The sequence below is a fragment of the Erigeron canadensis genome, chromosome 1, assembly GCF_010389155.1.
Source record: "Erigeron canadensis isolate Cc75 chromosome 1, C_canadensis_v1, whole genome shotgun sequence".
Classification (NCBI taxonomy): Eukaryota; Viridiplantae; Streptophyta; class Magnoliopsida; order Asterales; family Asteraceae; genus Erigeron; species Erigeron canadensis.
This window is the reverse complement of record NC_057761.1, coordinates 54,039,392-54,060,507: the sequence shown is the minus strand read 5'-3', so window position 1 is coordinate 54,060,507 and position 21,116 is coordinate 54,039,392. Positions and strand designations below refer to the sequence as shown.

The 21,116-nt window shown below is 34.7% G+C and overlaps 3 protein-coding genes and 1 long non-coding RNA gene across 4 annotated transcripts; 3 read left to right on the top strand and 1 right to left on the bottom strand.

Moving 5' to 3' along the window:
- The first annotated feature begins 1,592 nt into the window (after window positions 1–1,592).
- On the top strand, window positions 1,593–8,221 carry LOC122595120 (interaptin-like). Its single transcript, XM_043767438.1, has 10 exons — window positions 1,593–1,676; window positions 1,990–2,187; window positions 2,325–2,450; window positions 3,178–3,234; window positions 3,346–3,468; window positions 4,128–5,312; window positions 5,448–5,731; window positions 5,831–6,989; window positions 7,316–7,434; window positions 7,766–8,221. The coding sequence occupies exons 1-10, from the start codon at window positions 1,593–1,595 to the stop codon at window positions 8,016–8,018; spliced, it is 3,588 nt and encodes a 1,195-aa protein (XP_043623373.1). The 3' UTR covers window positions 8,019–8,221.
- A 6,095-nt stretch (window positions 8,222–14,316) lies between these two features.
- Window positions 14,317–18,468, bottom strand: LOC122585723. Its single transcript, XR_006321769.1, has 5 exons — window positions 18,015–18,468; window positions 17,468–17,578; window positions 16,987–17,096; window positions 16,385–16,861; window positions 14,317–14,403 (listed from the first exon to the last, which is right to left on the bottom strand). It is a non-coding gene; the product is annotated as an uncharacterized LOC122585723 (long non-coding RNA).
- An 833-nt stretch (window positions 18,469–19,301) lies between these two features.
- LOC122595111 lies at window positions 19,302–19,610 on the top strand. Its single transcript, XM_043767427.1, has one exon. It carries the CDS (start codon window positions 19,302–19,304, stop codon window positions 19,608–19,610), a length of 309 nt encoding a protein of 102 aa, XP_043623362.1.
- A 6-nt stretch (window positions 19,611–19,616) lies between these two features.
- LOC122595102 (protein ALP1-like) lies at window positions 19,617–20,312 on the top strand. The gene has a single exon (XM_043767416.1). The coding sequence runs from the start codon at window positions 19,617–19,619 to the stop codon at window positions 20,310–20,312; it is 696 nt and encodes a 231-aa protein (XP_043623351.1).
- Window positions 20,313–21,116: the final 804 nt, after the last annotated feature.

Below are 21,116 nucleotides of genomic sequence, written 5' to 3'. Positions count from 1 at the left end.
AACGTTAGAAAAAAGTAATTCACAATTAGATAAAATGTATATTTATTTATAAAACAAAATATTAATGTAGTTAAATAACTATTATATATAAAAAAAATTAATTAATGCAATGTAAATTGACTATTGTAATTAAAACTTAAACTTTATATTAGCATAACTTTAATAAATGGTTAACTGAAAATAAAACCGAAATTAACCGACTTTTTCGGGTAACCGATTTTTGGGTAATCGAACTTAACGGTTCAAAATTTCTAACTAACCGAACCGAACCGAAACCTGAAAAACGGTTTGAAATTTCTAGCTAACCGAACCGAACTGAACCGTTTACAACCCTACTTATGTGTTATTAATTGTACGAGTTAATCAAATTCATATTTGATATTTAAAAATTAAACTGTTTACATGAAAATAGTAACTATGCATATTTATTGGTTTTGTGAAAGATTATATCTTCCCTTTGATAAATAAAATATGTTTACATGAAAATTGATGACCTTAATTTTTTTTTTTTAAAGGTGTATTTTGATTCAGACGTGGTTGGAGGCAATTTTAACCAACAATCGTTGGATCTCACTAGATGATGAGCATACGCTGTAGTCTCTCAACCCCCCTCCTTGTGAAAAATTCATAGATGGGAAACCCAATGATTGGTGTCAGCCGAGGCTTGGACCTACAACCTTAGGAGAAAACCCACCGGGGCCCCACATAATGGGAAGTGTAAACACCTCTAGCCACTAGGGTTTAAACCAGTGGTTAAAATACGACTCAAACTATGACCGATTTTAATTAAGATGCTAGATAATTCATTTTTTCCAATAATCACTTTTTCAAACTAACTCTATACCAAATTTCCAAGTTCAAGACAATGCATATTTGGCATGGCAACTTTAACACAAATTATGGGCAACTTTAAGTGTAGTTGGATCGGTGGTAAATATCCTGGCATCTGGTGACAGAGGTTATGGGTTCGATCATCATCTCATGCAAAGGTTGGAGGACCTTTTTCTACCATTTAGGTAGAACATGAAAGCAGTTTCTCTACTTAGGTAGAGGTAAGATCTGTCTACATCTTAACCTCCTCCATACATCGTCGAGTTATTGGGGCTCAAAACCTGTAAAAAGCAGCACTAAGTAGTTTCTTTCTCTCTTTTGTTCTCTATCACCGATAACAACCTTTTTTCCATCTAAAAAAAGATTCAAGGCAAAGAAATGTCAACTATTAAAACACAAGGGGGTGTTTTTCTTTTCCTATTTCTAATACCGGTAGGCGGTAGCTGACAATATGAAATCTAAACATAAACATTGCCGGCTACTTTTCGTCCTCCACAACCTCTTTGTTGAAAAATGGAGTAATAAAAACTATATAAAAACCAAATTTGCATTGTTAATGTCACTGCATTGGATAGCCAGTAACAAGAAGAACAAAAAGGAAAAAAAATAGTCACATACTCACATTATTGTCATGTAATGCAGTTTTGTTTCTTCAATTAAGCAGATTGATTCTCTGTATTTTTTTTGGTTATGGTAATACTGAATTTTATAATAGAACCTACCATTAGCTAGTGGAGTTGATCACCTGCCTCTAGATAAAGATGTTTCAAGCACAAAGAAACGGGAAGTCGCAGAGCTCAGGAGAGAGGATTGATTTCAAATTTACAAACTTTCAAGCTCTTCAGGTAAACGACCCGTTAAGAAGCCCATTGATCACTTTTGTGAACTGTGATCATTGTAAAATTTATGTGCGATATTCTTTCCCCCTCCTTTTAGTAGATGATTAGCCAAATAGTATTATTTTTGGTTTAATGTTAGACAGTTTTTGCAGTAATTCATTAAAGTATCACTTTTAAAGGTTTCAAGGTGACTCTTTGTGTTTTTTTGATATATTTATTGTGATCCGAAAGCGTTGTTATGAATTATGATACTTGAGCAATGATAATTTCATATTTTTGGTGATTAACTACTGTCTTTGGTTGTGATTTTGTCAAATAGGTACCAAAGGTATGGGACAAACTTTTAGTATCGATAATCTCAGTGGAAACAGGAAAAACAATTGCACGATCAAATAAAGCTCTGGTGAGAAATGGGAGTTGTCAATGGACAGAAACGATATCCGAGTCTATTTGGATTTCACATTATGACTCTTCAAAAGAGCTTGAAGAACATCTTTTCAAGTTTGTTGTTTCCATGGTATGAATGACATTGATCCTTAATATTTCACATAATTATGATATGATCTTAATCATCTATTTCATTGTTGTGAGGTTTGTGCCTTTGTGGCTGTAAAATTGGAGTTGGTAAAAAAAAAATCTTTATTCTTGGTATAGGGGTCTGCGAGATCTGGTATTCTTGGTGAGGCAACCGTCAATATTGCTCGTTACTATACAAGTTCAAGATCATCTGCCCCAGTTTCATTGCCATTGAAAAAATGCAGCTACGGTACAATTTTACAGGTAAATTAATGTACCATTTGGAAACTTAAATATACAGTGTGAAAACTATCACAAATAAGAGAAATGCATATTATCATGCTCTTTTTTCTGATGTTGTATTTATCATTTTCCTTTTCAAAAAAAAAAAAACTTTCAATACACTAATACATTCACAATTCTAAAGAGCCTTAATCTTATAATCGTTGCATTGTAAAGATCCAACTCCAGTAGTGGGGCAAAATGGATGGGTCGGGCGGTTGGGTAACAGGTCAAGAGGGTTTAGCTGTTTGGGATACGACTATGTCTATACGGGTCTTGTTAGCCCAAAATACTTCTTGTCCAATCTTTATATAATCAATATACTATGTCTATACGGGTCTTGTTAGCCCAAAATACTTCTTGTCCAATCTTTATATAATCAATAGTTGTGTCTACTAAGATTACAAAGTTAGCATTAATTTCAATTTTCAATGATAGTCTAATGTTTGAATAAATTGATTCATCTAATATATAGTTTGGGACTTTCGACCCATTTGACCCATTTTTTCTTATAACTTAAAAGTATTTTTTTTGAAAGGTTATAACTTAAAGTATTGATTCTACATTCCCAACCTATTAAAGATGAATCATAACCTGAATCAACCCATTATTATAATCAATCTGGTATACATGAACGCTTCTAATATATGATGAGCTTTATGTTGATGTAAAATATCGCTATCTTATTCTTCGACACTATGATCGTCAGGTCAAAATCCAATGTCTAACACCAAGAACAAAACTAAGGTACATTACTATGGTAATTGTGATTCACGTTTGTGATATTTCTAAGTTTCGATTGATCTTGAAAGTCTTCAATACATATTGAAGGATCGAAGGATCAAAATACTCGGGATCAAATGCAGAAGCATTGGAGGAAGATTATGATGATGCGGGTAGCAAATCACTTGAGTCTGCTGCCTCTCTTAACCTCAGTGCTAAATCCTCTTCAAGTCAAGACCTGGCTCCCACTTCACTTCTTGAAAGAATCAAAAAAATGGTAAGGCCTTATATGGATTTGGGTTCTCTAAACTTTGACCTTTTTGGTCTATGTAAGTTTGGCTTCAAAATTGATGCACTTACTTCAATTCTTCAAAAGACATTATAAATTTACCAAAATCATCAACACTGTTGATGCTTAATCTGCAAAATGGTCAATATTAAATTTCAAACGTAATTAGAGTTCGATCACAAAAGTTCATCTTAAATTATGGATCCATTGACATTCTCCAGTTGAAGTGTCAATTTCAAACCATTTTACTTATGAACGGTTTACTTCGAGTCATTTTGTATCTCATACAGGTCAAATATGTAGAATAAAAAACGTTGAAAGGAAATGCGCCAAACGGGTTGAAGTTAGCCAGGAGTGTTTTTTATAATGCACAAAAGTTACTAAATCAGTTTATTATTATTTTTAATAAATAATTACTACAGTACATGCTTACGAGTACAAACACAACCAGGACACCATACGAAAAGAGTGTAAAATATGTTGGCCAACAAGCATACCATGTCAACCCATCCAGACTTGCCCTCGCCTAATCCACCCAATTTACCACCCTTCATTCCAGTGTTTGCACTTTACTATTCTAGAGGCTTGTAAAGATCTTTAAAGAGGTTAATTAATGTGGTTTTATTTTCTTGTTTTCCTGAATGCAGGAAAAAACTTATGAGCCATCTGGGTCAAATCAAAACAATGATTCGGATGAATATTCTTTAGAAAAGGAGAGGTTCTATCGAAAAAGTCATACGAATGGAATCAAGAACAATCTTAATGCAAGCTCCCGAAACAGTTCTCCTCGAAGTAATTACCAAATTGAAGAAGAGCTTTCCATGTCAAAATCAAACAACTCATCTTTCAAATCAAGAATAACCCATGACGAACAAGAACAATCTTATGAAGAAACCCCTCCAGCTGTTCTTCCCACATCATCTGTGACGAATGTTGGTGCTTCAAAAAACCTTCTTGAAGCAGCTGAAGACACAATTGAAGAGCTTCGTGATGAGGCCAAAAGATGGGAGAGAAATTCACAGAAGTTAATGCTCGATTTGGAGATTTTAAAAGAGAAATTCTCCGATCAGTCAAAAAATCTGGCTGAAGTTCAAATGGAGCTTTCTACAGCACATGCTGAACGTGATGGAATGAAGAAAGAAGTTGATCATATAAAGATGCTGCTAGAAGAATCGGTGCTCAGACAAAAGGCCACAGTGGAATCAAGGTCAACGTATAACTCTGAGGGTCAAAGCCAACTTCTAAAGGAACTTGAAAACGAGCTAAAATCTCACAAAACATCGAATACTGATTTGGCTCAACAACTAAAGAGAAATCAAGAGTCGAATATAGAGCTTGTGTGTATTCTTCAAGAACTGGAGGAAATGACTGAAACGCAAAAGGCGGAAATTGAAGAACTTTTGGTGGTCAAGTCAAAGTTTAGCGATTTAGAGAAGTCTTTCAACAACAATTTGGTGGAAACCAGAAGCTTACAACTTAAATTGCAACAAATGGAGGAATCAGAGAAGACTTTACATGCTAATTTGCAGATCCTTGAACAAGCATTAGAAAACAAAATCAGTGATTTAGAACACGAGCGAACTTCAAGTAGTCAAACTATTTCAGTTCTTGAAAAGGAATACAAAACTACCTTATCTATCAAAGAAGAAGATATCAGCAATTTGGAGTTGAAGCTATCATCATGTATAAAGGAAAGCAAGGATATTGAAGCAGATCAAATGCAGGAAATCCAAAGTTTGAAACAAAAAGTTAGTGAGATTGAAAAAGAATGTAGTGAGCTAACGAATGAAAACTTTGAACTTCTTTGTGAGCTTAAAGAATCAAAGAAAATTGTCGAAGAGAGAAACAGGATGATTGAAGAAGAGAAGAAGCTTCTAGAAGATTACAGTATCAAGGTTCGAGAGCTAGAGAGTTTGAAAGTGGATCAAGAGGCTCAAATTTCTGTTCTTGAAAAAGAGAAAGAAGAGCTACAAGAAAACATGGAAGATGCTTTGAATGAAAGCAATATAACCTCTAAATGTTTGGATAATTTAAGAAATGATCTTATGGTGCTTAGCAGCAGTGTTGATTCACAAGTTTCTGCTAACAAGTTACTTGAACGGAAAGCGTTGGATCTTGAAAAAGCTAAGGGTGAAGTCGAGCTTCGCTTGTTTGAAATGGAAGAAAAAAACATCAAGTTATTGGAACGTGTGTCTGAATTAGAAAGTGAAGTAAGATGGGTCAAAAACGAGCATGAAAAGATCCAAATGGAGTTGGAGAAATCTGAATCTGAAAAGTCTGATCTTCAAAATGAAGTCGAAAGCTTACAAAATGTTGAGAAACTACTATTAAAGGCTCAAGAGGAGTGTAGATTTGTGAAATCTGAAAAGGAGAAACTGCAAGAATCTGCTGAGAATCTCATTGAGGAATGCAATACTCTTCAGAAGTCGTATGAAGATATGACAAAGGGAAAGTCAAAGTTGTATGAAGAATGTTCACGTTTAGAGATAGAATTAAAGGAAGCCAGCAAGAATTTGGTTATTTCTTCTGAGAGGGTAGCCGATTTAGAAGAAAAGAATTCTTCTATGCTGGAAGAACATATGTTTAAAGAAAAGAGTCTTTCTTCACATTTGGATGAACTTAATCAAGAAAACTGGAAACTAAAAGAAAAGGTTACAATGGAAGAAAGTTTGTTGAACCAAATGTACTTAGAGAAGACAGCCGAGATTGAAAGTTTCCAAAAAGAGGTGGAACAACTCAAAGAAGAAATGTCAGAAGCTTTACAAGAAATCAAAAGCTTAAGTTCCGAGAAATCCAAATTAGAATCTTCTCTCAAAGAAGTTAATTCAAGAAGAGAAGTGACTGAAAATGAGCTTCAAACTCTTCGTGAGGAATCTGAATTGAAGATTCGAGATCTAACAGCCGAGCTTGCTTCTATAAAACAAAACTATAAGAAGCTGACTGCTGATCACGAAAAAAAGTCAAAGTTGTTAAGTGGTTACAGAACCAGAGAAGAGCGGAGAAAGACAATGGAGAATGATCTTGAACTTAAACTTACAATTTCTGAATATGAACGCCAACAACTCATTGAGGAAGCTGCAAATCTAAAAGATAAGATGCATAAAACTTTGAATCTTGAAAATGAATTATTGGATCATAAACAAAAGCTTGATAAGTTAAAGAACGAAAAGAGTTATCTTGAAGCTTCTCTTCGTTCAGTTTCAAGTAGTTTTGAAGAGCTTAATGCTGAGAAGGTGTCTCTTCTGAAAAAGATGTCCGAGCATGAAGATTGTAAAAGTCAGAGAAAAGCATTGGAAGAAAAGCTAATGAAAGTAGAGGGGGATGTAACGGCTAAAAGTGCATCCCGTCTGCAGGATGCAGATATGAAAAACGAGATTAGCAGGATCAAGAGTGTTAATTTGCAGTATCAACTGAAAGTTCAACAGCTTGAAGGGGAAAAGAATGAATTCATAAAGAAAGTCCATGCTCTCGAGGAAGATCTAAAACTACTTTCAGCCAAAACTAAAATGGTTTGTGTTCTAATCTTTTTTATTTTATTTAATCAATTGAAGAGTTTAATTTTGGCATACTGAAACTAGGCGAGTTAGATTTATTATCTAGATAGAGTTGGGGATGGTTTGTCATCCGCCTATGGATGTGTTCGGTGCTATATGCTTGTACATTATTTAGTCCATATGGTACTTAAACATATTTTTTGATTTAATCTATATACTCATCGGGGTAATACAACCCTTTACCCAAAAAAAAAAAAACTGCTGAATCTTCTTTTTAATTAGCTGGGAATGGAACATTTTCACCAAATGTTTGTCTTGTCTCTTTATTTCTTTTGTATCAGGGTGGTCTTGAGATTCGTTCACAAGAAGATATTGATTATGCTGCCAAAATAGAGATGCTTGAAGCAGAACTTGATGAGGCTCTCGATGCAAATAACAAGTACAGAGTTCAACTTCAAAGGTGATTATTGCTACATGCTTCATACGTCTTACTACTAGAGTTCGACAACCTACTGTTAGTAGTCAAACATCAATGTGAGACATAGATATTAAATCTTTGATATGGGTCACGTTGTATACTTGTATTGCCCTGAAGCACTTCGTTTTATCTAAATTATCAAATTTTATATAAATAATTAGTGTGTCCGATATGAGTAAAAAAACCCGGGAGGTTATATTCTGCATAAATACATTTGGTTACTTTTGACATATTTCCTTTTCATAAGTAAGTGGGTGGAAAATACCAATGTGCATAACTAATTCTCATGGCTTTGGCTTCTAACTGTCATCAGGCTAAAGACAGAGGGGCGTAATAGTCTTTCATCAGTTCCTGGGAAATCAAAGGTTGAAGGTGAAGTAGTAACCAAAGAAAGATTTGAACGGACAAAGTCATCTCTGGAGACAGAGCTTAAAGACCTCCGTGACCGTTATCTTGAGATGAGCCTAAAGTATGCTGAAGTAGAAGCCGAAAGAGAAGATCTTGTAATGCAGTTAAAAACAAACAGCAGTACTAGGAAACGATTCCAATTCATTGACAACCCATGACAAGTAGTAGAAATTTATATTCTGAAGTGCTAGTAAGTCTATACACGAACACTAAATAATCACTGAGGCACGGCTGACACGAATGTTGGCAAGTGCGTCGCTAGAGTAAGTACGTTGCCATAACAAAGAAATGTTATTATCATAAGATTTACTCATCTTACTTTGGTACATTTTTCTAGTAATAGAATGTATGATTTTGCTAATCATAGCTTTTAGGGCTATGGCCTATGGTTGACATATAGTTATTAGTTATCTGTTATATGTAAGTAAAAATAACTTCAACCTAAAATTGATTTTCAATAATCATGTACAATATTTTACTACGACTCTACGACCTAACCATAGAAAATTAGCGAAATTGCATTATATTGTATATGTATATTACTCGTATTATATAATTGATTATAGATTAATGGTACCACCACCATGTGAATACATGAGCCCACATATGAAAGTTGTAAATCACATGTTCAAATTTTGCCAAAGGCAAGTGGATACCGGTGAATCACTGGACATAAATTCTATATGGTGTGTGCTTTGACGGTACATGGGACCAGAGGGTTTCCATTCATTTACCTATTTTTTTTTAATTATTATTATGTATTGTATATACATTATAATTGCATATATAGTTGCAATGTCTATAGTCTGATTAATGCATTTTAAGTTTAGCCAAGTCCTCCCCAAAATTTGATCAACATGTGATACTCAATGATACTAACCCGGACGAGTTCAAACGCTCACACGTACCAACGCACGGTGTATGGGGCTCGCGGGTATAGAAAGTAAATGGGGGCCGCAACTACATTTACATGGTTCGGGTAGGAAACCAGGGTTCGGATTATGGTGAAGAAAGTTAAACTTGGCGTATGGTGGAGTTTGACCGCATGCTTGAATATATGATATTTTTCTCTATATTTCTTGTATTTTCTAGATTATACATGGTTTTTCTAGTCATTAATCATTATAGTTTTTGAAAAATGATATGAATAAGTGAAAGTGAAAACCTATCAGCCTAACAACTTATTGTCTCCTATTATGCCCTTGATAACGTTGCTAAGTCTCGCTAAGTTGTTAGCAAAGGGCTTAAGATGAATGCTACACGATAAGTTGTTAGGCTGATAGGTTTTTATATTGTTTTCAAAAACTATAAGGACTAGAAAAATCATGTAATGATGAGAAAGCATGAGAGAAAAACAAAAAAATTACCATATTTTCAAGCATGGGGTCGAATTTCATCATACGCCACGTTCGACTCCTTTCTCCATAGTTTGAACAGTGGTTTCCAACCCGAAACGACGGCAAACGAGAAAATCCAAACACGACAATGTTTTTGTATGTGATGTAGTCATGGCCCCATATTTATCTTCCATGCCCCCAGCGCTCGTACACCATGCATCGTTGCGTGTCAGCTTTTGAACTCGTTGGGCTCCTTAGGGTGCGTATCACATAACTCCTCATTAAATTTTTGGGAGGACTCATTTTAATTTAAAATAAATGTAATCAAGTTATAGACACTATAATAATATATATACAATACATAATATATATATATACACACACATAATACAATGCCTATCACCCTCAGTTACCTTAAGTGTGTGTGGGGAAAAACCGCCTGGGTTGTGAGGGCTCTCAGCCACATGGATAGTTCAATGTGCTCATCGGTGCGCCTGACCCTAAGATGTGGTTCATCCAAGGCACATTAGCATGACGTACTCCTCCTGTTTAAATGGCTCTCAACCAGGGTTTGAAAGGACCGATTTAAATGGCTCCCTCTTGCTGGGTATTGATACACACTACTTTCCATTCAGCCATCAACACTACCCCATTTAAATTCATGTATAGTTAGTCTCCCCCTCCTCACATTATATATGGGAAGGGGAGTAATTTAGGTCGCGTTTGGTTCACAGAATTTGATGGAATTTGATGGAATTGGAATTGAATTCCATTCCTTAGTGCGTTTGGTTGCACAAAGAAGAGGGAATCTCATTCCATAGGAATGTAAACATTTCATTATTTGATGGAATCTCCATTCCTTGGGGATGGAGGAAGGAATTTCATTTCTTCTATCACTTGAATTTTCAAAAAATAAAAAACATTCCGTCAAATTCCATTCCTTCAAATTCCAATTCCTTTGAAAGATTCCATTCCTTCCCAAAACATTCTGTGAACCAAACGCGCCCTTAATTAGTGGCTGTTGTGGATAGATCCTTAAAGTGTCAGAGAAGAAACAATTAGTTCGTTAAAGTAGCTCAAGATAGAATGAAGATTTGAGTAGATAAGAAAAAGTCTGACAAAGAATTCCAAGATTCTATACATGAATTTAAGTGGGTTTGGGTAAAGTTGCATGCACACGGGCATGTCACTCTTAGTGTGGACGGAGCGCAGTGGGGAACAAACAGGTACCGGTGGGGTGGGGAGGGATTTGGGGAGGGTGGTACCGGTTTTGCTGCCGATGTTGTGACCGTATATATGACCGTTGCTTATGTTTTTTCTTTTTTTTTAAACTAGGCTGCCATTTTTATGTATATACATATACATGTTTATATCTATATGTTGCAGGGAAAGAAGACAGACGCAGGGGCCAAAGTCTTTTGGTTCGAAGACTTTTGTTTTTTTACAATTTATACCCTAAAGTTTAAACTATTAATAATATTGGTTTAAAGTCTTTTGTTTATTGTTTTTTTGTTTTTTATACATTATATTATTATAATTATTACTATTATTATTATTTAAAATTAGTCTTTAGTTATTATTTGATAAAAATAAATAGAATATAAATTAAATAGAAGAGAGTGGGGAGAGGCGGGCACTCCCCACACCCTTAGCCGACGGAAACAACACTAGTTGGCACACAAGATTTTTTTGTCCTTTCAGATTGTCAAACGGATTGAATGAGTGGCTTATAAACTTGAATGCCCGAAACTGCACAAGTTCATCTTGTTTTTTCATATATCTTTAACTCAAAGCTTATAACAAGACTACTATTCTCAAGCTGGCAACATTCCTCCTTGTTCTAAGAATGGGTTTCTCTCTGTTGAACCTTCGGCTAATTTGGAAAAAAAATTGGCTAAGAAAGGTAACTAGGGGGTGTATTAGTGTATATGTGTGCAATGGAAGAATTGGTTGGCAAGGATATTACCTAGAAAGTATAATGAGGGTGGTCATCACCCGACCCTCAACTCACTTTTGTTAGTGATTTTTTTTTCTAAGGTCCATTAGGACCGTAGAGTTATATAGAGGATGAGAACAGAAACAAGAAAGTAACAAAAGATTAGATGAAATAAAAAACCTTAATATTAGAAACGGTGGTGGCGGCTGAAATGAAAAAGAGTTGCAGGGTTTCATTTAGAAGAAGAGAGGAAGCATACTTTTTATATTTGTCCATTTTAGTCCTTTTCTTATTTTAAAAACTGTAATTTAATTCTTAAAGTTAGTATTTATAAGAATAAGATGCATATACTATTACATGATAAAGATTGGTTTAAAGCTTTAAGCTTTCATGACTTATGAAATATTTAGTTCATACATTCAGTATAAGAAATTATACTTTTACGTTTTCATCATAGAAATTAATAATAGCTAGTCTTGACCAATATATAAAGAAAAAATTTATTAAGTAGTTCATACATTTTATATATTTATATAGTTTGTTTTTAGATTATATAAATTTTGAAGAAATCAAGTGATAAAGAGGGGGGGAATTTTAGGCCCGCTATCTTATAAATGTCTCTGATTGGAATATCAATCGACAAATTTTGCTTTTTATTATATAATATTTAGAAAATACGGAGTAATCTTTTATATGGTTTTATATATATAGTAGTGTTACTAATTTAAGTTATTTTATGAATCATATATGAACATGAATTTATTCATATATGAAGACGGGAACATTCGTACGTTCATATGACAAAATAAAGATGTTCATATGATAAAATAAAGGCATACACTCATTAACACATATCAATCACATAAAAGCATGATTGAATCTATAGCTCTAGAAATAGTTGATCGGAATCTTTAAGTCGCGGGAGGTTGAAGGCTATGAATACCAAATGATAGGGAGAAATTGAATGAAAAGGAGAAGATAGTTTGTTTATGAAATATTATTCATCAAGATGGCCTTATATAAGGGCTCATAACAACTTCCGAACAAACTAATGCAACACCTACTTCACCTCCTAACAACCATTCAAACATTTAATTACGCAATAAGTTTCTCATGCATATTTTCTTATTTGTACAAATTATCACCCAAACTATAATAACCATGATTCTTATACATAAAAAATAAATAATTTGATTTTTTCTTAACCACTCTCACCGATCTGATTCAAGAGTTTTCCTAACCTTGCTTACTAAGTTACACACCACGCCATTGATATAAAACCTGTCGTCGTTGTATGATGATCAAAAGAGCTTTTATGTTCTATTCATACTCATTCATTGATGTCGCAATCTCTTATATATAACCTCACGAAAACTACAATAGCATTTCATGTGATGAGTTGTAATGTAACATTAATTGACAAAAATAGCAAGTCTACAAAGTGAATTCATTTTCTAACACCAAAAACACGGTCTAAACCTTTTATCCTTGTTTGTGTTCTTTTTGTATCGCTGTTATTTCTATACATTTTCTTGATTTAAGACGTTGATTTAGTTGTATTTATATATTTATTTATTTTTATTATGTAAAAATAAAACTTAGAAATATTTAGGGGGTAACATGTAGATATAGAGATCCTATAAATTAGGTTAAAATTATAAGGTAAAATTATCTTTTCTAGTTGGAAAATGAAAGTAGTACGTGTGTGTGGTGTGGTCCATGAAGAAAAGAAGGAGAAGTTAAATTTCTATTATCACCATTTTTTTTGTGAATTTTGAGGTAAATTTTTGTGTTCTTTGTTAATTGTAAGATTTAACGATTTATTAGCTTTTTTAGGTGAAAATGGAAATGGTGTGTAGAATGTGAGAGGAGAAGTTAGGTTTCTGTTATCACAATTTCTTTGTGAATTTAGAGGTTAATTTATTGTTTGGAAAATGCAATTTTTTCTAAAAACTCGTCATAACAATCTCATGATTACATGACAAGTAGAACTTATAATTTCTTGTTCTTAACCTCAACCTTTTATTTTGATTTTACCAAATGTACGTAATAATCATATTGTTAGATAGATTATTATGAAATTGAGAAAAGCCGCAAGAAAGCTTGATAAAGCTGAATACGATTTGAAAAAGTTGTTGAGGCTACAAACGCTACTACTCTAAAGGTATAGTTGGTCTTAAAAAAAAAGGTGTTTAGAATCATAGCTTTATTCGAGACTGCCAAAACAGGGCAGGGTCAATGAAAAGTAGGGAGATAAAGTGGAGTGGGGGAGTTAATTAAAACAAGATGAAATAGACGTTCTAAAGACGGCGTAGGACATGTCTCGAGCTAGGGCAACGACCCAAGAGATCTAGGTTTGATGGGTTGCTGCCCTAGCTCGAGACTCGTCCTGGTTGCCTTTATAGAGTCTATTCAATATTGTTCTTTGATTAACTCCTCAACTCGCACTTGTTCTCGTTGTTTTTCCTTCTCCTCTAGTTTTCTTTTTTCTGGCAGCAACATTGAAGCTTTGCTTCTCATCGGTTCTTCTCTTTGTAATCTATTTTGGGCCAATTGTACCCTTAGAGTGATACCGCTTTCGGCACCAAGAACTTTTTCAAATCGGCTTAACCTTTATCAAACTCTTTTGCGGCTTTTTCGTGTTTTTCTCATACATTTCTGAACATTTATATTGGATTATAATAATAGAAAAAAGTTAATAAATAAGATGTTGCCACCTGTATTATCATCAAGAAATAAATATTTAACTAGTTTTTTTCTTTCCGAATACACCATTCATTAATAGCAAATCTATGTATTTTTTCGTACTGCATCATTTTGGTCAAGATCATACCTCTTTGAATTATTTTTAAACTAGAAGGGCACCCGCGCGCTGCGACGGTACCTCTCAAAAAGTTGTGGTTAAGTGTGACGGTATCATGTTGTTGGGTGAATATACGAATTAACTCATGGGTTTTATATAGTAGGGAACACGCTGTATACAACCCAAATATATGAATAAACATGATTGCACCTATTAATGAATTTAAGAGCATATACAGTTACATAGATGAATACATGTAAAAGAAAATCGTACTTTCACATATGTGGAGAGATTTTTAAGATATAGAGGATTATATCATTGCAAGCTTTAGAATCTAGAACCTGAAAAACAGTAGGCCTATCACCAAGCTAACAAATAGGTTGAAATTAGAATGTACTTCACAAACGGAAAGAATTGATCAGAAACTTCAAAGAATACAACAATAGGTAACACTGTGCATTTCAAACCTGTTGCATAAATTCTAGAAGATCCACATTTTGGTTAAATTGACACCCAAAATAATAATAAGTGGAGATATTTCACCAATAGAATCAAGACAATCGGTCTTCCTTTGTAAATTACAAACAGGAAAGGAGCATTATTTTTATACGGCATAACACGAAAGGGTCATTTAATTAAGACGAATGTATAATTAGTATGAATAACTCAAGGAGATTTAGTGACAATGTAGACTTGTAGAGGGTTCATGTCCTGCTTACTAAGTTCATATTTTGGATTTGAAGTACTAATATGTTTAAAAGTGTCTACAAAAGAAATCCACATACTTGAGTACAAAATCTTAAAAACGTGGATGAAAAAAATGTCTAGTGTGTTAAGAGCAAGACTTATTGCAATGAGTGTACCAACCGGTGTCTGGTTGTGCAGATGGTGGCGCAAATAGGGTGCCTGTTATAAACAATTACACATCAGCATAACTCAACTCATTATCTAGCCCATTTGTTTATAAGAGACAATCGACCCATTGGAGATAGAAGTTCATTGTACTTGTGGTTTCACCTTCACATTATGCAACTGATACCGTCATACGGTCCAAGACGATTTCTTTTGATAAAAAATTATTTATGATAGAATTTTAAATATAATTAACTATTTACCAAGCAAATAAAATATATAAAAAAAGGTAAGAGCTCTAAAGTAATTATAAGAGAGTTTGAACCTAAAAAAATCTTTAAGGGGTGTGAAATGTATTCTCAATCTTCTCTTTTAGTTATAAGATAGATAGATGTGGTACCGCGACTTTCTTGTGTAGGTAAAACAATAACATATGCAAAATCATTTTTTAAAGTACAAGAGATCTAATCTAGTTAATAATTAAAATTTATGATACTTTCTGATAACAATTTCAATAACCATAATCTAGCGATTATTATAGAACTAGACTTACCAATGACATAGAATAGAGACTAGATTTTAAACCCGTGTCCGACACTGGACACAGGCTTACGATATTATCAATATAAGATCTTCATACATTTAACATATAAAAATTTGTAGTTTCAAAGTTCAAGATATACGTAAAAACAAATAAAAACAAATAGTTCATTCATATGTCAAGAATGACATAAAATAAAAAAAACAAAATAATGTAACTAGTTTTAAACTTTCGAAAGATTATCCTAATAATAAAACTTATAAAGACATAGTTGTTCAATTAAATGATAAAAAAGAAACTACCTAAGTGTCAAAAAACTGTTAAAAATAGCCAAAAATCTTAGAATAATGCTAAAAATTTTAACAATTTGATCGGTATCGTTATTTTACGTTGATATAAGATCAGCGATAAAAAAAAATCTGTGCTACCCGTCCCTTTTAATCCTGGTTCCAAGTCACCAAATTCATTGTAATTGTTTTTTTTTTCTTTCTGTTTATACATGCTGACAATTCCGACACTTGTCTGTCACTGTAAGTACTTAATGATTGTTCATACATTCATAATGGTTTTTGAATTTGTACACCTTGATAAAAGTGGTCCATCCGATTCAACTAAAGTTGTTTATTAGAACATCTATATTTACAACTCAACCCAACAAACTATTCATTAAAAAACTAATTTCTCTCTCTTAAATCTATCCAACTCAACTAAACATAATTTTTACATTCTCATTGACAACCCAACAAAACTCTTTTCTATAATTAACATTTTCATTATTCAAAACTCTTAAAAAAGTTGATATATTTTCATTTATCATCATAAATAAAAATAAGTATATATTATTTATACTCATATGAAATCACCGAGCTTTCCAACTTTTGGGATTTTGGAAGAAACTCAAAAACCAGACTAGTCATTTTATTTTTTATATATAAGTTATAATTTTTAGAAGTAAAGTAAAGAAACATATGCACAATATGATATATTCATTTATTCAGAATGCAATGTATAGATAAATTCCTTACAAGTAAATACTAAAATATTGAGCAACTTACGTTTGGTCAAACGAACAAGTCAGTAAGGTTTTTGACAGGTCCCTTTGGCTATCACACTCTATGACCTATCACCCCCATCATCTTACCGCCGCAACGCGCGAGTACTTGCTCTCGTTAATTCATAAAAGAAATTACATAAAGAGAAAGTTAGCCCAAATAACTGATATTATATTATTGTCTGAAAAGGTGCAACATAATCAAGCTATTAACCTGGTTATTTTCATCGGCAGTAGTTAAAATCTTAAAGAAACTGCACAGCTCTATTGTACGTTGAAATGTTTCGGGTGATATCCATAAACAAATTAAACCCACAATAAAAACTGTACTCGTCAACTTTTATGTAAGTTTGCTAATCAGGACTTCAAGTCAATTTAGGATGCATTTTAAGAAACTATACCACACAATGTTGAGCTCACTTTATGGTTTTGCATCACCATGCATTCTTAGCTCAACTTTTCAACCAAATCTAGAGAAAATCTGTAGAAAAACAAAGTATAAACGAAAGGAAGAGGTGGGAATAACAGAAAAAAAAGGAGCAAGCACAACCTTACAGAATGCACTACACTTAAAGCTAGAGTTAAGGTACACATAGTAACTACAACCAAACCTCATAATGCCTTCGAAACAAAGTCCCTTCATAACTAATGTTCTTCATGAACTGGAACGTAGACGTTTGATTCCATGTGCTAAAGTCTTCAAGGATGTTATTATTCTAGTTCACCAAAGAACAAACTAACAGTTATAGCCAAATTAAGTAGTATCGATTGAACAGAAAGATATACTTGAATTAACTACATTCCAAATTGTGAAATGGTAACTAACTGCATTTTGTATTAAGCGAGTACAGACTTCGAGTATTTTATATAAAAAGGTTTACAGGAACTGCAATCAAAACTGGGTGAACTATGAAAAGCAATGCAAATACAATAAGTAAAACATAGTTGTTAGACTTCACCCGAATCTGCCTCGCCAAAGCTAAAATGAAGACAAAATAAAGGATTCTTAAAGAGTAAATACCTATTAAAAACTGAAATACACTGACATCACCATTCAGTAGTCAGCAAAAACTAACATGAGTCATACCATGGAATACTATTTCTCTAAGCCATCGCTTTGAGCACCAAGTTCACATCAAACCTCAACAGCTTCATTCCACGTCACCAGTCACCACAAAATCCCACCCTGTTCCAATACCTGAGCAACAAAACCCTGTCATACTACTCATACATACATACACACGATTGAGAAAACCGGGGGGGGGGGGGGGGGGATTCTAAAAATCATCCATACGTAGTCTTAACATTTGTATAGTTCAACCTTGATATAAGAACAACAGTCTAGAATAATTTCAAAAACATGACAGACATAGTAATGAAAATGGTATATGTTCAAGCATTTCATCAAACACCTATTGTGCATTTCATCAGTAACCTATACACAATTCAAAACAGACAAAAAAAAAACCCTTAAACATCATATAACAAAACCACCACAAAGAAGAAAAAGGACTACAACACTTAAAGGGTTAATGGCTTCAAAATCCAATAGTTCCATTGATTTACTTTATGTTGTATTCTCGAGTTTTTCAATGTCTAGACTAGATAAAGAGAGAAGTAGTCATTGCATGTACCATTATCATTCCAACTTATGCTTGATCTTCTGGCTTGCCGACCGCATATTCTCTTTGTACCTTTGCTTAAAAAATTCCATACTTGCTTTGGATGCATCAGCCTGGCGTTTCAATGTAGCTGCCCTCTGGCCGAATGCACGAGCACGATGTTCCAACTCAATGGCTCCGCGTTCCAATGCATTAGCATGACGTCCCAAATCAACCACCAGTTGTTCCAGTGCATCAGCGCGCTGGCTCCCGAATGCACCTTCACGCCGTTTCTGTGCCTTTAGTAGCCGTCCTACTGCATCAGCACGTCGTTACAACATATCACGGCACCGTTCACTCAAAAGTGTGTAAAAATTTCTACACACTAAAAAGTGTGTAGAGCTAAAAGTTCACACATTTTAGTGTTAACTTTCATAATTATTTTGTTACGCCTCACATGTCTACGCTAACTTTAGTTAGCGTTAAAACCCTCCTTGTTGAATGGTTAAAGGTTTATATAAGGCATAAGGGACTTAAAGGTTTATATAAGGCATAAGGGAGTGAATATACACAAATCATATATAGCATTGAAGATAGAAAAGGTCATTATCGTGAGAAGGCAAATTCTAATTTGGATAAACTTTTTCATCAAACCTTTTATATACATCCGCTACACATTTTTCTATTTAACAAGCAGGTTTGCTTTTTCATCAAATCTTAGGGGGGTGGGAGTGGATGTGGGGTGAGGCGCGGTGAACCCCGACCCCGCGTGGGAACACCGCCGCCGGTGGGTCGGGGTGGGGAAAGGATGGCTGAAAACGGGGAAGGTAGCCCGAGGAGAGAGAATCCGGAGTGGGGCCCGCGCGCAGGAAAGGAACCAATGGTGGCTGGACACGTGGCGAGGGGAGCGGGTCTAGCTAGCCGTTGCTCTTTTTTTTTTTTTTTTCTTTTACCTCTTTCTCTCTATATATATACTTTTTTCTTCCCAAAACAGCACACAACTACTATCATTTTCACTACATTTTTATAAAATTCAAACACCCCAACCTTTTCATCACTAATTTCTTACACCCAACACCAAAAAATATGGCTTCCAGTATTTTGGATAATTCGAGCGACTCTACCGACGAATCAAACGATAGCTCTATGGAATTCTTTGTTAACGCGTTACACTTTCTTGAAGATACGACAACTTCTAGTGCTCCTCAAACTCGACGGTATACGGACCGACGTCGGGAAATTGGTCTTGCCACTCTTTTGAACGATTGGTTCGTTCAACAACCAAAATACTAAGACGATTACTTTCGAAAGAAGTTTCGAATGGACAAGACCATGTTTTTAGATATCGTGCGCGACATTGAAGCAAACTTCCCTTATTTCCAAGAACGTTACGATGCAAGAGGAAGAAAAAGTTTTACGGCGATACAGAAATGCACATCCGCCGTTAGGCAACTCGCGACGGGTAACGCACCAGACGAGTATGACGAGTACTTGTGCATGGCAGCCAGAACCGCACGAGAGACCCTTGATTATTTTTGTGACGCCATCATTCGGTTGTATAGCCGAGAGTACCTACGCAGGCCGACGTCACACGACATTGCACGCATCTTCGAGGCCCACGAGCTTTGACATCATATGCCTGGGATGCTTGGTAGCATCGATTGCACATATGTCGAGTGGTCGGCATGTCCTAGACGTTTGAGAGGACAATACACGAGGGGTGACCACAACGGTCCAACTATTATGCTTGAAATCACCGCGTCACAAGATTTGTGGATTTGGCATGCTTTTTTCGGTGTCCCGGGGTCGAACAACGACATCAACGTGTTGAACCAATCCGATTTGTATGTCACAGCGCGAAACGGAACGGCTCTGGATTCTTCATTCCGCGTGAATGGCCGAGATTATAAACATGGCTACTATCTTAGTGATGGGATCTACAACAAGTGGTCAACACTTGTTAAAGCATACCCGTATCCAATCGACCCTAAGGAAAAAAGATTCAAGAAATTGCAAGAGGCGGTCAAAAAAGATGTCGAGCGAGCTTTTGGTGTCCTCAAAGGTAAATGGAAAATTCTTCAACGACCTCTTCGACCTCTAACGAAAGACAAAATTGGAAAGTATGTTCATACGTGTATTATCTTACACAACATGATCATTAAGAGGGACGGGAGGACAATCTCACCGGTCCATATAATGGACCCGCCAGTACAACCAGTGTTCGATGAAAGTGTGTATGCGGAGTTGATTGACGAAGAAGTTCACCATCGCCTTCGATATGATCTTACGGAGCACGTATGGGCTCAAGATTTGGCGTATCTCGATGATTAGTTTTTTTTTTAGTATTATGTAATGTTTCTTTTTTTTTTGAAGTATTATTTAATGTTTATTGTTTTTAAGTATTATGTAATGTTTATTTTTTTTAAGTATTATGTAATGTTTCTTTGTTTTAATATAATAAAAGGGTATGTTTTTTAATTTTAATATAATTTGTGATTTTGTTAAGTAAAAATAAATGGAAATAAAAAAGATGATGTGGAAATTGGGGTTGGGGTGAGTGGCGCCACCATTTTGGGATGATTTGGGGTGAATTGGGGAAGTTTGAGGTGGAGAGTTTTTATTGGAAGATGGTGATGTGGATATTTAGGGAACTTTGGGGTTGGGGAAACCACTCCCACCCCCCTTATAGTTATTAAGGGCTTAGGCCCCAGTATGTATGCACGGATGGTCATACTATGCAGCGTACTTCAGCTTTCTTCATTGTTTATAAATAACTTGTTTGTTTTTGTCTAATTCGTGTAATGTTTTACATGCTATACGGTTAGCCGGTTACCAATGGACTTATGTTAATGAGTTTCCTTAGGATTAGTGTCCCAAAATGTAACAAAATATGTAAAATGAGAATTGTGTGTAACAAGTTATGCACAAATGTTCATTGTATGTGGCAGCAAACAGATTCAGCCAGTTTATTACAAGAATTGGACAAAGAAAACAAGTTACATACATAACAATGGACATTTTTGAAGTTGGGTACACACTATGACTTTTAGTGCATAGTTACTTGCATTTTGGAATACTAAGCCCAAATAATTAATGCAGGCATCCCCTTCACAACACTACAAACAATGTTGCATT

What these genes read in the sequence shown, in the direction of transcription:
- LOC122595120 (XM_043767438.1), top strand. Translation starts at nt 1,593, where the DNA reads ATGTTTCAAGCACAAAGAAACGGGAAGTCGCAGAGCTCAGGAGAGAGG. An exon ending in GGTACATTACTATGGTAATT is followed by an intron (nt 3,235 to 3,345) that starts GTGATTCACGTT and finishes GAAGCATTGGAG; the next exon opens with GAAGATTATGATGATGCGGG. An exon ending in TTTCAGCCAAAACTAAAATG is followed by an intron (nt 6,990 to 7,315) that starts GTTTGTGTTCTA and finishes CTTTTGTATCAG; the next exon opens with GGTGGTCTTGAGATTCGTTC.
- LOC122595111 (XM_043767427.1), top strand. Translation starts at nt 19,302, where the DNA reads ATGGACAAGACCATGTTTTTAGATATCGTGCGCGACATTGAAGCAAAC.
- LOC122595102 (XM_043767416.1), top strand. Translation starts at nt 19,617, where the DNA reads ATGCCTGGGATGCTTGGTAGCATCGATTGCACATATGTCGAGTGGTCG.